Below are 17374 nucleotides of genomic sequence, written 5' to 3'. Positions count from 1 at the left end.
TCCTGGAGATCTACCTACCTGCAGACTTTTGTTCCAGCCCTGCTCCAACACAGCTGTCTGTAATTATCAAGTGCTACTTAAGAGGTTGATTAGCTGGTTCAGGTGTATTTGTTTAGGGTTGGAGCTGAACTCTGTAGGATAGTAGATCTCCAGGAACAGGGTTGGGCACCCCTGTTTTAAAGGTTTAAAGGGGGGCGCGACCAAAAAACTTTGAGAACCACTGGATTACAGGAATAAATGACATTTTAAAATATATTCAAATAGACTGCTTACTGCTTTTGCTGTGTTTTAGATCAAATAAATGCAGGTGAGCAGAAGAGAATTAAAAAATTAAATAAAAATCTTACTGTTCGAAAACTTTTGACTGGTAGTGTAGATATCACTTTTTTAATTTAATAAACGTTAACATTACACCTACACTTTCCTTCAGTTGCAAAAATATGAGAAAATTAAATAAATAAATAATAAATAAGTGAAAACCAAAATAAAATAAATAAATAATAATCAGTGAACGCAAAATAAAATAAATAAATAATAATAAGTAAAACCGCAAAAATAAATTTTAAGAGAATGAGAGAGGTCTTAAAAACTGAATATTTTCAATTATATTGTAATGTGAGATTTTTTTTTACACAAATTTGATGAACATATTCTGTTTTTAAAACGTATTTTTGGCATACATGCTTATCATTTATGTATTTTATTTCGTCTTCACTGACTATTTTTTATTTATTTTGTTTGTTTATTTAATTTACTTATATGTTTGCAACTGAACGAAAGTGCATGTATTCATATTCATATGTACAATACCAAATTAAGAGCAACGTGGAAAGTGCGAAACTTCATCTACATTTTTGTATGTACATTTTGTATTTATTTGTGCATGTTATTTAAACACGCACTATGTACATATTTTACATTTGTAAATATATTTATATGTGTGCATATAATGTTGGTACATCCGTTTAGACAGATACTGTATGCTGTGCAAATACAAAATACAAAGTAAAACTATACTGTTTATTTATGTTTTTCATAAATGTTCCGCCAATATCAACAGTGTCGCTGGGTAGGTTAATGTACAGCTAAACTGTACAGCTAAACCTAAGGGGACATTCACACAAACAAATGCGAAACGATCAAAAATGATCGAAAAACATCAAATGAGGAGACCATATCACCTCGTTTAGCTCGTTTATTGTATATAAAAAAAATGAATTAAATAATTTATTACTTCGCAGTTTTATTTTCGATCCAGTCAGACAGCCATGTAGAAGTGCAGACACAACAGTCTGCTCAAGCCCCGGCTCTCGCGATATTCCTCGAAGTTTCCGGTGTTGTGAATGTGCCTGGTAAAGATGGCGGTCAGCATCCGAGGCCGTCCTATCCGAAGTATACGGATGCGAGGTGAGATTAAGTTTACTCTGCTCGGCCGATTAACAGATCCGTCAGGATAATATAATGCAGTCTTCATCAGCTACACCTGCCCCAAGCGTCAATTTCTTAATGTCTTATTTTGTCTTACATATTCAGGTCGGAATGACAGTGGGGAGGAAAATGTACCGCTCGATCTCACAAGAGGTAAGTCAGATGAACCTAGTGAACTCCCTACCTAGACAGCATTTTTGGGCTTCATAGGCTTGTTTGGAATGTTAGCCTCGCGGGTACCAAACCCACCTACGATGCCCTAAAATGCTTGCTGCACTAGGTATTGAGACACAGCCTTAGTACAAGTCAACATGCGTAATATACATCCATATACAGTATATGCTCTTTTATGTAAGTAGTCAAGTAGTATAAAAACACAGTGATAGAGGCGTCGAATGCTTTTTATTATATAATAGTTGCATGGTGTATGTATCTCTTATTCATGTCCTGCCTTGCAGGACTGTAGGGTCCAAAGGGTGTAGGGACCAAAACAAGTCTGCTGCAGCAAGAAACCATGCAACTTTATTTATTTTTTAATGATATGTCAGCAGATGTTCAAGTTAATGCAGTAATTCTTCTTTTTTTTGGGACAAGGCTTTCCATTTGTTCCATTCCAGCAATGCAAAATACTTCTAAAGCATTTATTATTCTTAATTAATGCATATTTTAATTTTCATTAGTACATTATTTTGAAAAAGTATCTGTTAATGTTTCATGTTTATATGATGTAATACATTTGTTTAGTAACAAACAAAGATTAATAAATACTGTAACTAAATGTATAGTTAATGCATAAACATGGTTACAAACATGGTTAAGGGTTTTACTTGCTTTTTTTTGCTGATTCGTTTTGTTTCAAATTGTAATGGATTTATTTAAATGTATTATTAGGAGTATTACTAATACACCAAAATATGCTAAGTATAGCTTTGGTGTTGTTTGTTATTTAGAGTCTTTGTTGGGGAAAAGTAGCTCATTAGCTGTTGCAGGGTCATGATAGTGTGCTGTCTTTGCTGATAGGTTAACCTTGAGGCTGTTTTTCCCATACGACCTCTGTGTGGATGGCCTTTTCTGGAAGTCTTTAGTGCTAAACCGGCTGTTTTTTGTAACTTGGGTTAGAAAAGTTTGCCTTGATTTCCTGAGCTCAAGTAGAATTAATCCACTACTTGTATTCCCGTCATGAATTCCTGTTGATAAACAAAATGTAAGATTTTTTTTTTTTTTTTTTTTGATTTTAAATAAATCTCTTATGCTGATTAACTCTGCATTTACAGTTGGGGTCAAAAGTTTACATACACTTTGCAGAATCTGTAAAATGTTAATTATTTTACCAAAATAAAAGCTTGTACAAATGCATGTTATTGTTTATTTAGTACTGACCTGAAGCAGATATTTTACATAAAATACGTTTACTTATAGTCTGCAAGAGAAAATAATTGTTGAACTTTATTTATTTATATATTTTTTTTGTTTAGTGATAGTTGTGCATGCGTCTTTTGTTTGTCTTGAACGGTTAAACTGCCAGCTGCTACAGATAGCTTCTAAAGGGCAGTGCTACATGAAAAAATATGATATTTAGGCAAAATAAGAAAAATGTACACATCTTCACTCTGTTCAAAAGTTTTCACCCCTGGCTCTTAATGCTTTGTTTTTCCTTCTAAAGCAGCGGTTCTCAATTCCAGTCCTCGCGCCCCACCGCTCTGCATATTTTGCATGTCTCTCTTAGTTAACACACCTGATTCAAATAAGCAGCTCGTTAGAAGTGAACTCCGTGCAGGAACTGTGTTCCGATTGACATGGTCCCTGCACAGTGTTCATTGCTCCCTACTCCCTGAGTGGGGGAAATCTGTTTAATACTCTTCATTGATTCACATATTTGCGCTACGCCACCGCATGCAGCGTCTTCACACACAGAGGAAACTTACTAGAGAAGTGTGACATAAATGCATCTGTAAATAAATACATTTAAAATTTACGTCTTGAACGCTTTAATGACCTTCAAATGGAACACATACTCTCGCTTCAAACTAATGAATTATGGCGGAATATCCTGTGATGTCCACTTGGAAGGGCAGTAACGTTGGAATAGAACAAACGTCTGAAGCGATACGTGAAACACAAAAAATATGCAGAGCGGTGGGGCGCAAGGACTGGAATTGAGAACCGCTGTTCTAAAACATCAGTGAGCTTTTGAACCTTATGTAATAGTTGCACATGAGTTGTCCTCAGTGTGAAAAGATGGATCTCAGAATGACACAGTCATTGTTGGAAAGAGTTCAAATACACAAAAATGCTAGAAAAAAATAATAACAGAATTTGTGGGACCTTAAGGATTTTTCTGAAGAACAGCAGGCAGTTTAACTGTTCAGGACAAACAAGGGACTCATGAACCAGAACCAAAACCAAAAACACAGCTGTGGATCATTCAGGTAAGAACACAGTATTAAGAATCAAGTGTATGTAAACTTTTGAACAGGGTAATTTTTGTAAATTTAACTATTATTTTCTTTTGTGGACTATATGTAAACATCTTTTATGTGAAAAGTCTTACTCAGGTCAGTACTAAGTAAAAAATAACATGCATTTTGTATGATCCCTCTTATTTTGGTCAAATAATTAACATTTTGCAGATTCTGTAAACCTTTGACCTCAACTAAGTGATACAAAATACAGCAAAACGATAATATTGTGAAATATTATTACAACTTACAAGTACTTTTGATTCTTCAGTAGCCATTTCTCCAGTGTTCAGTGTTACAGTTTAAAAAATCGTATTGACCCAAACCTTTAAATGGCAGACTACCTGTATTTAGACAAGATCTGAGTTTCACTGTTTTGGTTCCAGTATATAAGGCAACAGGGAGTCTGTGGAATATATGGGGATTTTGTTTTGTCTTGGTACAGGTGACTGAACATGTATCCTGTCTAACTGCTGGGCAAAATAACTCATAAAGAGTGCAGTGTTTGTAGTGTCTTTGAGTGTCTGTATTTAATGTAAGCTGATTTTGCACAATATAAAACACTAATGTTTGTTTTATTGTACTACTTTATTAATATGAGAGGACATCAACTGCTGGAGCAAAGACCACTTCCCCAGCCTTTATTTTATTTTATCTTGGTTGAAAATAATATTTTATTCTCACAGACTTGCACTGAATGGTTTCCAGGGTTTCTATTTAGACATTTGACAATTTCATTAAAATGATTATATTACATTACTGGAATATGATATATATCCAAATTGTTACTATGGTTTGCCTGTAATTTAGTCTGAGCTGGAACTGGTTTTCCATAAATTTTGTACATATTTGTGTTGAGATGTCATCTCTGTGCTGTTGATGATTCACTGTTAGACATTTATCACTGGTTTGATGCCTGCTAAGACGTCCTTACCAAACTGAGCCCAGGGTGTTATTTATGAGAATTTGTTAAGTGAGATGATGTCATGAAGTCCCACTGCGTCTAGTAAAAACACTCTGCTTTTGTGTGCTTACTAATTTTAATGATCTGCGTTGATGATTTTATCCCATAAAGCACTTCTCTACATCTTGTGGTTGTAGCTAGCACACCAATAATGAAAGTGGTGCGGTAACTTATGTCACGCTGTTACAGGCAGAACATAATGTCTCTATGTTCTCATCCATTTTCAACTCTTCAATCATCTTTTCTTCCAGACCCCACCGAGAACATGCGAGAGATTCTCCAGAATGTGGCCAAACAGCAGGGTGTCTCAAATATGCGCAAACTTGGCCACCTGAACAACTTTATCAAGGTTTGTCATCTCAAGAGTGAATGCTGGGATCATTGTTGTTAGCTGCCTAAATCCCAACTTGTCAGAACGTTGTCTTATTTTGATATTGTAGGACAAGCCCTGAAGGGATACACATATGACTAGTTTTGAGGTCGTCTAAATGTTTTGTGCACTTTCAGTAAGGGATAAGGGATCTGTCGTCATTTACTGAACCTCATATTGTTCCAAACCCGTAAGAGAGTTGTGTGGAACACGAAAGAAGAATGTTGGTAACTAAACAATTTTGCCTTCCATTGACTTGCCTAGTATAGACAATACAGTGGGAATCAATGGAAACCGAAACTATTTAGTTAACAACATTCTTTAAAAAAAATCTTCTTTTATTTTACACAGAAAAAAGAAACTTGTTCGCTACCAGACAAAAGTTTTTGAACAGTAAGGTTTTTAATGGTTTAGAAGTCCCTTCTGCTCATCAAGCCTGTATTTATTTGATCCAAAATACAGCAGAAATAGTAATATTGTGAAATATTTGTACTATTTAATATATAAATAACTGCTTTCTATTTGAATATTTTAAAATGTAATTTATTCCTGTGATCAAAGCTGAATTTTCAGCATCATTACTTCAGTCTCCAGTGTCACATGATCCTTCAGAAATCATTCTACTATGCTGATTTGCTGTTTAAGAAACATTTGTTAGTATTATTATCAGTGTTTAAAACAGTTGAGTACTTTTTAGGATACTTTGATGAACAGAAAGATCCAAAGATCAGCATTTATCTGAAATATAAAGCTTAAAGTCAGTATAATTTATACTTTTATTTAGTAAGGATGCTTTAAATTGATCAAATCAAATTGATTCTATTTCAGATAAAAGCTGTTGTTCTGAACTTTCTATTCATCAACGAAACTTGAAAAAAGTATACTCAGCTGTTTTAAACGTAATAATAATAATAATAATACTTTTTTGAGCAGCAAATGAAAATATTAGAATGATTTCTGAAGGAGCATGTGACTGGAGTAATGATGCAAAAAAATTAGCTTTGAAATCACTGGAATAAATTACATTTTAAAATATATTCAAATAGAAAGCACTTGTTTTAAATAGTAAATATATTTCATAATTTTCCTGTTTTTGCTGTACTTTGGACCAAATAAATTAAGGTTTGGTAAGCAGAAGAGACGACTTTAAACAATATAAAAAATCTTACAGTTCAAAAACTTTTGACTGGTAGTATAGATGTTTGGAACGACATAAGGGTGAGTAAATGATAACAGATTTTTCATTTTTAGGTGAAGTCGAAGTCCCCTGATTAATTAGGTTCAGACACAACATTTTTATGTACAAAAAAAGCTGCTGAAAATATCAAAGCATTTTAATATATACATATTTAACTTCCATCCAATGTCGGTTGTTGGAAAAAACTAGTTGAAAATCCCTAATGCACAGCAGCCTGCTCAATCTGGTACATCTGTTTGGTATTGCAACACGGGAGTCCTGCATGTGATTACTTACCGGTGTTTGGTAAAATGGAGTAAACAGAGTACTTTATGGTTTCCGTCAGTCGATGCCTGAGGGCTTTTCTGCCCCACACTTACAGAATCTGGCCTAAAATAAAAGCATCTGAGCAGAGGAATTAACCCAAGCTCTGATGTTCTCAAAGTACTGAAATGCTGTATCTGGATCAGTTTTGCAGTTCAGCACAAATGTGATCTTTTTATGGTCTTGCAAGCAGCTGCCACAGAACCAATTCAAGACTGAAAGTGTGACGTTGAGGATATTATTTTGTAGAGTCCAATTTTCTCAACATTTTTGATATCATTTATTAGAAATCTCTGTTCAAGTTTACTGCTTCAGCTCACGGCATATTGTCATATTTCAGTCGACGATCATGAGCCCTTTCAGTCTAACAGGTTTCGTCAAGCCAACCATGCTGTGAATCACCTGAGGATGAGAAAATATACCCTCTAACTCATTCAACTTGGGCGTGTTTTTGCTCTGTGTGAAATACCCTGCAGTGTTCCAGCAATACTTTGAGTATTTGAATACAAGTAGAGTCATCAATGTCTCTATTTGTTGCCAAGTAAAATAAATAAGTGCTTGTTTATGTCTCCAACACAGCTGCTCTGCAGTGTCGGGCACTCCGAGGAAAAGTTCGGCTTTACCTATGAAGAAATTATCATATGGTGAGTCATAGAGCAAAAAAAAAGCATTACATTAAAGTTGAATCAGAGGTGTTTTGAGCTTCTACAGTTGAGGTCAAAAGTTAATTTCTCCATTTTAGAATCTGCAAAATGTTAATTATTTTACCAAAATAAGAGAGATCATGTAAAATTCATGTTGTTTTTGTTTTTTATTCAGGCACTGACCTGAATAAGATATTTCACATAAAAGATGTTACATACACTGTGGTGTTACCTAAATGATCCACAGCTGTTTTTTTAGTGATAGTTGTTCATGAGTGCCTTGTTTGTCCTGAACAGTTAAACTACCTGCTGTTCTTTAGAAAAATCCTTCAGGTCCCACCAATTCTTTGGTTTTTCAGCATTTGTCTATTTGAACCCTTTCCAACGACTGTATTTTTGCGATCCATCTTTTCACACTGAGGACAACTGAGGGAGTCATATGCAGCTATTACAGAAGGTACAAACGCTCACTGATGCTCTCTGATTTAGAGCCAGGGGTGAAAACTTTTGAACAGAATGGAGTGAACAGAATGTGTACGTTTTTCTTATTTTTCCTAAATATCATCTTTGTTTAATTTAGTACTGCCCTTCAGAGGCTACAGAAGATGTTACGTTTCCCAGAAGACAAAATAATTTACCCTGATCTTCAAATTCCAAAAGTTTTCATCCCCTAGCTCTTAATGGATGTTTTTTCCTTCTGGAGCATCAGTGAGCGTTTGGACCTTCTGTAATAGTCCCTCAACTGTCAGTGTGAAAAGATGGAATTTTTTTTTTTATTTTTTTGAAAGAAATTACTACTATTAGTAAAGATGCGTACATTTTTGTAGATGCTTTTATATTTATCAAAAAAATCCTGAAAAAAAAAAAATCCATCACAGTTTTTACAAAAATATTAAGCAGCACAGCTGTTTTCAACATTGGTAGTAAGAAATGTTTAAGTACCAAATCAGCATATTAGAAAGATTTCTGAAGGCTCATGTGACACCGCAGTGCTAAAAATTCAGCTTAATGTTTGCATAATGTTTTAAAAAGATATTTTATTAGAAAAGAATTAAGAGTTTAAATTGTAAAAGTGTTTCGAAATATTATCATTTGTACAAAATGATTTTATTTAAAAATGATTAGATTTGTTGTCATAATTTTTTTATTTAAATGAATTGACTTTGTCCACTTCTGATATGACTTATCTTGTCTTCTTCCTGAGCGGAAAAATATATGTAACATTATTTCTCAGTGAATGACCTTGTCTTACTCTTAAATATGTGTTATTACTTAAATGATATTTAAATGCAGTCTCAAGTTGTCTTTTCTGTTTCTTTCACAGCCTTAGGTTGGCGCTGCTCAATGAGGCTAAGGAGGTGCGGGCCGCTGGTTTGCGTGCTCTCCGCTACCTCATCCGGGACAGTAATATCCTTCAGAAAGTGCTGCGGCTCCAGGTGGATTACCTGATTTCCAGGTCTGTATGACATTTTTCATAGCTCTGTAGGCAGGCCAGTCATTTCAATAGTTTAGTTCAAGTCAGAGCTAGGGATTGTGGGATAAGGACCAGGGGCGTCGTAGTTGGCTGAAAAGGGGGACTAAATTACCAGGGCCCCAAGTGGGGGGAGGGCCCCTGAGGAGTGAAATTTTATTTTCCTTTAAATAAAATTTTAAGATCACAATAAATGTTGTTAACTAATGTAAATGCCTGGCGAGGCCCCCTAACGTAGTATAGCGATCAATGATGCGCGGGTTGATCCAAAATGAGCGGGAGCCTGCGGTCACCCGCGGGTAAGGTTACGAGTAATTAAACCTTTGTAATTTATATAGTACTAGACACAGTTTTCTATGAAATACATAGACCTACACTTTATTGGCTGAATAATATTTACCTTTTGAATGTTGAGCGTTATTAACTGTTGAATAAATGCTGATGCGGGGGTCAAAATGGCCGATTTCCCAACACGTTGAACCGAGCAATGCCATTGTACCATTTTAATAGGCTACTTTTAAACGCATATAACTCAGTAATGTCAGTTTCATGTATTTTCTGAAAGGGGGTGGGATTTTTTGTTTGGAAAGTCAGGGGAGAGATGCACACTTCGATTAGACTGGATAAACACATGCAGCATCTTAATTGTTAAGAAAATGGTATTCCTAATAAATGTGTTCACTGTGTCTTTTCAAATGCCTAGGTCTGTTTAATTTCCTTAATTATAAAATTTCTAGCACTATTTTTAATTTTTATTCAAGCAATAACATATAAATGATCTCACGTATATTCTTGTTTAAAACCAGGGATTAAAAACAAATTCCAAGTAAAAACTGTATTTTTTTCTTTACATTTCCAGAGAGCTAAACGAACGAAATTAAACATTACTTAATAAATTCAAGGCACTATTATTTCCTTATTCATTTCATACAACTAGCTATACAATTAATATACATAAAATAATATTATTTTGTCATATTCGTGATTCCTGAATTTATAAATGAAAACTTTGTTTTGAAGTGCATTTGTTATGTATGTATAAGAAAATTTGTTAACCTAGCCTATTAAGTTGATTTAATATTCTTGATCATTTTTAGAAGTTAAAAGTTAAGAAAAAAGGAATTAGCTTGTAGTCTATATATAATTAGCGTTATAGGCTAATCTTTTTCATAACTTTTATTACACTGTAGGTCGAAATAAAATAATTCTTGATCATATTTAACATCGGAGAATCACTGACATAATTTAGAGTACTTCGAAAACGAAACTATTTAAATCTGTATAAAGGAAAGACTAAATAAATCACAAGAAGAACAATCTGTATTTTTCTTGTAATCAAGAACATTTCTTTTGACAAAATTACCTAATTAATGCCGAATGATGTTTGACAGTGAACGCATCTCCACCGCATAGCCGCATATCGCTGGTGTCAGTCGCAAATATTAAACATGCGGTTCAGGAAGCAATATTCTTTTTTGCGGTCCAAGTTGCAGGGTAGTTCAAAATGTCGGTCGGGTTCAGATTGTTTATACAGTGACCCGCGCATCACTGATAGCGATCGCGAACACCCCCAAGGGAAACGTAGTAACGCGGTCGCGAATCGGTGGGTCCCTTAGCTAAGTCAGTGCACAGGGCCCAGATTTCCCAGCGACGCCCCTGATAAGGACTAACTGTTTCCATCAGAAACAAAACTTGATGTTAATTCATGGTGAGTTGTGGATCATCTCTTGTTAGTATCTCATTCTGTGTGTGTGTGTGTGTGTGTGTGTGTGTGTGTGTGTGTGTGTGTGTGTGTCGTGTGTGTGTGTGTCGTGTGTGTGTGTGTGTGTGTGTCGTGTGTGTGTGTGTGTCGTGTGTGTGTGTGTGTGTGTGTGAGAGTGAGAGAGAGAGAGTGAGAGAGAGAGAGTGAGAGAGAGAGATGTGAAAAGATAGTCAAGTTAAGTTAAGGTCATTTTAAAGTGGTGGTACTGTAAGGATGTACTACTTCCTCTGTATCATCCTGGAGCTGTTTTTCTTATTCTTAGCCTGTAGATTTTTCTCTAACTCTCTGTCCTGTCTAAACACCCAGCAAGTCAGATCTCGAAATGGAAAATTAATAAATCAGAATGCATTTAGGTAACACTCAACTTAATTGACTGCTAATGTTGACTGGTCTAAATAATGTTGTCTAATGTGACCTTTTGACCTGTAGGTGCATTGACATCCAGCAGAGTAATGAGGTGGAACGCACACAAGCACTCAGACTGGTGAGAAAGGTGAGATGTGAACACTTCCTGCTGTTTTGTTTTGTTCGATATATAATGAAAGAAGGACAGAAGTGTTGTTAAAAAACAAACATAAATTTAATCTTTATATTTCTAAATATAATTTAAAATTTAATTTAATTGTTTTATTTTATTTTGCACACAATAATCCATTTACCAACCTACATAATTTAATTTAATTTGTCATGGACACAATATTCCATTTACCAACCTATGTACTTTGAACAAAAAGTATGATAAAAGTTGGCCCCAGAATTATTACTTTTTAATTTAATTTAATAGATTTTATTTTAATTTATTTTATTTTGTCTTGGACACTATTTCATTTCATTATCATAAAGTATGATAAATAATTATTATTTTTAATTTATTCTTTATACCTCTAGCTTTAATTTAATTTAATGTTATAGTTTATTTTGCATGTATCTGCGCTGCTTAGTAGAATCTCATTCTATTACATGTTGCACCCAAAAAAATATGAACTAAACAATAAACCATTATATTCTTACAATCTACATTGGCCTGTTTCTTTAAAGGGGACATTGGATGCAAAATTCGTATTTACACAGTGTTTGCATATAAATGTGTCTTAGCAGTGTGTGTACACAACCTCCCTACAATGATAAAAATTCCCCAAAAAACGTAAACAGTCTCAATTTTTAGTCGTTTGATATCTTAAACAGAGCTGTTTTTGACGAGTTAACAAGGCTGTTGATTTACAGTAGTCAACATTTGAAGTGGATCAAAACCTTTCATCAAAGTTGTCCTAAAACCAAAACAATACCCATTCTTGTTATAGAACAACTTTGATGATCTTTTTTGATCTAGTTCAAATGTTAACTACTGTACACAACCATTAAGGAATTTATAATCAAGTATTTTGCAGACATTTCATGAGCACTGTAAAGAAATCATACCGACTGTGGAAAATGGGTATCCAATGTCCCCTTTAAGAATGTTTAGTGTTTTTATTGTCTTGAATGGAAATGTCTTAACTTTTTCACACTGATTTTCCAGATGATCACTGTGAACGCCCTGCTCTTCCCAAGCTCAATCACAAACTCCCTCATTGCTGTGGGCAAAGATGGACCGCAGGAGCGGGACCGTATGGTTCGTGCCTGCATCGCCATTATCTGTGAACTTGGTAAGTTTGCACATTGATCAGAGAACAGTAACATATCAAACCGTGAATGTGTATGTTGAGCTCATGAATGTCCATGAACCCTAACCCTAACCAGCACTGGAGAACCCTGAGATTGTGGCCAAGAGGGGTGGTCTCAGCACCATCCTGAAGAATGTAATCGACTGTCAGCTCAGTCGCATCAATGAGGCTCTGATGACCACCATCCTGCACCTGCTCAATCACCCACATACACGGCAGTACGTTCGCTGTGATGTAGAGCTTGAGGTATGGATATTTTTTCGTTTTTCCACAGTTGTGAGGGTTTCAAGAGTGTAGCACAGAAACCCTATTGTTATTGTTAGAGTGGCCAAGGATCAGCAATCTCCACATAAAACTGTAGAGAAACCGTAGAGACTTGAAACTTGGAGTGATGGTAGTATTCACACTGTCCACAATGTCACCAAGTCTTGTCCCAGTCGGCCTGATGGAGGCACTACAGCAATCAAAAGTACTCCTAAACTCCTAAACCGTTCATTGCAGGCTCAAGTGTCTTATGTTGTCTGAATCCTTGGCTCACACCGGACAAAATAAGCCTTGGATTTGTCCATCACCCGGCTAAATTTTTGGGACCAAACCAGTGTAGAAAGATTCTCTGGAGAGTGAATATCAATAATTATCCAAAAAGCAGGTGAACTTTTGACTCTCTGTGGCAAAGGGATGCCAAAACTTTCGAAAGGAGCAGGGCTGCTCTTACTAAAACGGCTATAACTTTTGAACGAAATGAGAAATGTGTCAAACTTGCACCTTGTATGTAAGAACTGAATCTGAGGTCACATGAAAAAAGTTGCAGAGGCTGGCCACTTGGTGGTGCTACAGGAGGGAAAAAACACAAAAATGTCCAACCGCTTGCCGTATCAACATGAAAATCAGTACGCACGTCTTGGTCCAAAGTACATTTGGACATTTGCAACAAGGTTAACGGAGGCCGATTGGAACAAAACTCCGTGGGCCTGTTTTACTCAAGGCCCTAATGGTCTGTGAGAATTTTGAAAGAAATCGGCCACTGGAGGGTGATATTGTATCGCACGGGCGTAAAGTAAATGATTGCATGTTGTGTGAAACCTACTTTGGCGAACTAGTCCTAGGTTTTTCGCTCGGTCTGGAAAAAACCACTGTAGTACAATTCTCTGGACTCTCTAGGTCAATAATTATGAAAAAATGGTGAAATTTACGTTTTGTGAAGCTGTAACAGGGTCGTTTAGAAAACAGGCCTGTCCAAATATACCCAAAAGCCTATAAAGCGTGAACAAAAACTCAAAACTTCAAAAATGTTTTTTTTTATTTTATTATTGATATTATTGTGTATTGAATAATATTACTGCTATTTTATTTTATTATTCCTTTAGTAGTTATGTTACTTGTTAGTTTGTCTTTAATTTAATCTTACGTTTTATATTATTAAATGACATCTATATGTTTTTGTACATTTGTTAAAAGCTGTTTTACAAGGCGTTTAGTAAAGCTTACCCTTTTTTCAGCAAATCCTGGCACCTTACACAGACTTTCACTACAGACACAATCCAGATACAGCAGAGGGTCAGCTCAAGTGAGTGTGCTGCTTTAAAGTCTTTCAAAGTAGAATTTGCCATTGGTGACACAAGCATGCAACTTTTATTGGCTGCATGTATAGATGTGTGGTATTTCTCTCCGCAGAGAAGACAGGGAGGCTCGATTTCTGGCCAGTAAGATGTCAATTGTTGCTTCCCTTCGCTCTTGGTCAGGTAAGCATATCTCAGTGTATTTGAGTGTCTTTTCACATTTTCTAACACTCAATGCCTCTTAAATTCTGTGGAAAACTGAGGATTTCTTTGGAACCCTTGTAGGCCCAGATTTCAATCAATACTTTATTAAGGTTGATTGTGTAACTGCATATCTTAAGATGATGCATTTGTTTGTGTGCATGAATATTGTAATTCATCATGCGTCTTTTTAATGGAATTTCCACATGACTGCACTTCATTGCAGTAGGTGATTATTGTTGCTCAGACCGAACCTGTTGTTTTGTCCCACTCTACCTCCAGGCATCATTAATCTCTGCAAATCAGGCAACTCTGGAATTCAGTCTCTCATTGGTCTGCTGTGTATACCAAATATGGAAGTGAGGGTATGATGCAAGTTTTACAGTTTTATTATTGAATTACTGCAGATTTGAGGTCAAAAATGTAAATTATTTGACCAAAATAAGAGGGATCATACAAAATGCATGTTATTTTCTATTTAGTACTGACCTGAATGAAATATTTCACATAAAAAACATTTACATATAGCCCATAAGAAAAAATAATAGTTGAATTTATGAAAATGACCCTGTTCAAAAGTTTACATACACTTGACTCATAATACTGTTGTTACCTGAATGATCCACAGCTGTTCTTTTAGTGATAGTTGTTCATAAGTCCCTTGTTTGTCCTGAACAGTTAAACTCCCACAAATTCTTTGGTTTTTCAGCATTTTTGTGTATTTGAACTGTTTCCAACAATGACTGTATGATTTTGAGATCCATCTTTTCACACTGAGGACAACTGAGGGACACATATGCAACTATTACAGAAGGTTCAAATGCTCACTGATGCTCCAGAAGGGAAAAAAAAAAATAAAAATCTATATGCATTAATAGCCGGGGGTGAATACTTTTGAACGGAATGATTTTTTTTCTTATTTTGCCTAAACATCATATTTTTTTCATTTAGTACTGTCCTTCAGAAGCTACAGAAGATACTTACATGTTTCCCAGAAGACAAAATAAGTTAAATTTACCATGATCTTCAAATTCCAAAAGTTTTCACCCCCGGCTCCTAATGCATTGTTTCCTTCTGAAGCATCATTGAGCATTTGAACCTTTAACTATCCCTTTAACCTAATATTTACAAAAAAGCTTTAGTATTTTTAGAACTAAATACAAAATAATGAGATTTTATATATAAACAACTAATATACAATGAGATGTACATATTAACTGCAGTGATTACTGACTCAGTGCTCAAGACTCATTATGAGGTACTTCATCACACTTTGTCACTCTCTTCTCAGCGAGGTCTGCTGGAGGTGATGTATGATATATTCAGACTCCCTGTTCCCGTGGTGACACAAGATTTTATAGAAGCTCTTCTAAGTGTGGGTGAGTGCGACCGCTGTCTGCTTGCACTGATTAACATATTCATTTCCAGACATCCACCACATCAGAAGTCAACTCACATTGACAGGAACAATTTCCTGTGTCTCCTTTCCAGACCCTAGTAGGTTTCAGGACAGCTGGAGATTGTCAGATGGCTTTGTAGCCTCAGAAGCCAAAATAATTCTTCCACATAGGGCACGGTCCAGGTAAGAGAATTTGCTGGGTTTAATTAGCCCTGAAACTGAGCTAAGTAATGAAGCCTTGGCAGATCAGCCTTCAAAGCTTCAAAGTCATGACGTGTTTGTGTTCTTTGTCCACCCAGACCAGATTTGATGGATAACTATCTCGCCTTGCTACTTTGTGTGTTCATCCACAGTGGACTTTTAGAGGTAATATAGTGATTTTGTAGTCATCTTTGTGTTGTTTCAAACTTATATCATTCTTACATGGCCCACAAAAGGATTTTGAAGTTCATACTGCTCTTTTCCATTCAATAAAAGACTGTCAAGCTCTAAAAGGGGCAAAATATCCTGAAAGTAGTCTATGTGACTTTATATAACAAGACTTCTGAAGCTGTAATCTTGTTTATTTTCAGGGCTTGGTTGAAGTGATCACTAGCAGTGATGATAGTGTTTCAGTGCGTGCAACCATCCTCTTAGGAGAACTCCTGCATATGGTATTATACTCGGATTACTGCTACAGAAAATACATCTTAATCTCGTACTATATCTCATATGACTGTAAATGATCTTTGTTTTATTTCAAGGCCAACACCATTCTTCCCCACTCCCATAGTCACCATCTGCACTGCCTGCCCACTCTTATGAACATGGCTGCTTCTTTTGACATTCCTCAGGAGAAAAGACTGTGAGTTTCTGTCTTGTCCTACATAGCCGGCAACACAAATAGCCCAGTGTCAAAGCTATGTGATTATTATTTCTGTGATTTGATGGAGCTGTGTTCGATTGTCTTTCGTAGACGGGCAAGTGCTGCGGTCAATTACTTAAAGCGATTTCATGAGAAGAAGAAACAAGGCCCCAAACCCAATAGTCTTTACTTGGACCTCATTATTCGCAAATCGCTGGCTGCTCATTACTGTCGGGATCAGCACCTAAGGCCCCAGAGGGACATTTTTGTCATTAAGGTACGTGTTGGTAACTGGAGGAAAGCATTTCTTGGATGTCTCAGCTTGGATGTGATCTGCATTTTCGTTGTTTTTTTTATTTAGGACACTGAGGACGCCCTGATGATGAACCTCAGAGACAGTCAGATTCTCAATCATAAACAGAATTTGGAATGGAACTGGGTTCTGATCAGTACCATACTCAAGGTATGAGATTTTGGATTCAATTATTGTGTTTTTTTTAAAAGAAAAATAGCTTGAGAAGCACCATTTTCTTCCTTGTGTCAATTAGGGGTGGGCGATATACCGGTAGACATATTAGAATGATTTCTGAAAGATCACATGACACTGAAGACTTTACTTTGACTGAGCTTTGATCACAGGAATAAATTACATTTTAAAACATAGAAAACTTTTTTTACACTGAAATGAAATTCCAAACCAATCACATTTTTGTAATGTGCAATGTGGTATCTTCTCTAATTGATTTTATTAATTGTGTTTCAGTGGCCAAATTCCAGCCTTCGGAACAACAAAGAGGAACAGATGCATAAGTAAGCAGAGTTCGGTTCCCTATTCTTAGAAATCTTCATAATACTTTTTGTCACCCATTCATTGCTGTAAATCCTACACTTTCTTTCTCAGGTTTGTGCGAAGGCTGCTGTTCTTCTACAAGCCTAGCAGCAAGCTGTACGCTAGCCTGGAGCTGGACCACAGCAAGGCTAGGCAATTAACGGTGGTGGGCTGTCAGTTCATTGAGTTCCTGCTGGAGTCAGATGAGGTGAGAAGAAAAGATGTCAAAAAACTAAGCCTTTTATTTATCGCCTATTATATACTCACTGTCATGTTGCT

General features: G+C 35.9%; 1 protein-coding gene across 3 annotated transcripts in view; it reads left to right on the top strand.

Moving 5' to 3' along the window:
• The first annotated feature begins 1343 nt into the window (after positions 1-1343).
• The window catches only part of rictorb (RPTOR independent companion of MTOR, complex 2b), a 37812-nt gene continuing 21781 nt past the window's right edge, over positions 1344-17374 (top strand). Inside the window, exons 1-20 of one of the 3 annotated variants that reach the window (XM_073824317.1) lie at positions 1344-1407; positions 1534-1581; positions 5103-5200; positions 7302-7366; positions 8691-8822; positions 11029-11092; positions 12119-12245; positions 12340-12509; positions 13763-13830; positions 13938-14005; positions 14306-14388; positions 15315-15402; positions 15515-15605; positions 15722-15788; positions 15995-16075; positions 16166-16266; positions 16378-16543; positions 16628-16729; positions 17030-17076; positions 17168-17303. In XM_073824317.1, the coding sequence (XP_073680418.1) occupies positions 1344-1407; positions 1534-1581; positions 5103-5200; positions 7302-7366; positions 8691-8822; positions 11029-11092; positions 12119-12245; positions 12340-12509; positions 13763-13830; positions 13938-14005; positions 14306-14388; positions 15315-15402; positions 15515-15605; positions 15722-15788; positions 15995-16075; positions 16166-16266; positions 16378-16543; positions 16628-16729; positions 17030-17076; positions 17168-17303 (1866 nt within the window). The remainder of the gene's footprint in view (positions 1408-1533; positions 1582-5102; positions 5201-7301; positions 7367-8690; positions 8823-11028; positions 11093-12118; positions 12246-12339; positions 12510-13762; positions 13831-13937; positions 14006-14305; positions 14389-15314; positions 15403-15514; positions 15606-15721; positions 15789-15994; positions 16076-16165; positions 16267-16377; positions 16544-16627; positions 16730-17029; positions 17077-17167; positions 17304-17374) is intronic. The other 2 variants (XM_073824318.1, XM_073824319.1) reach the window with 2 other exon arrangements.

This window comes from Garra rufa, chromosome 19, assembly GCF_049309525.1.
Source record: "Garra rufa chromosome 19, GarRuf1.0, whole genome shotgun sequence".
In the NCBI taxonomy this organism is placed as follows: Eukaryota; Metazoa; Chordata; class Actinopteri; order Cypriniformes; family Cyprinidae; genus Garra; species Garra rufa.
This window is presented reverse-complemented; position numbering and strand designations above follow the sequence as displayed.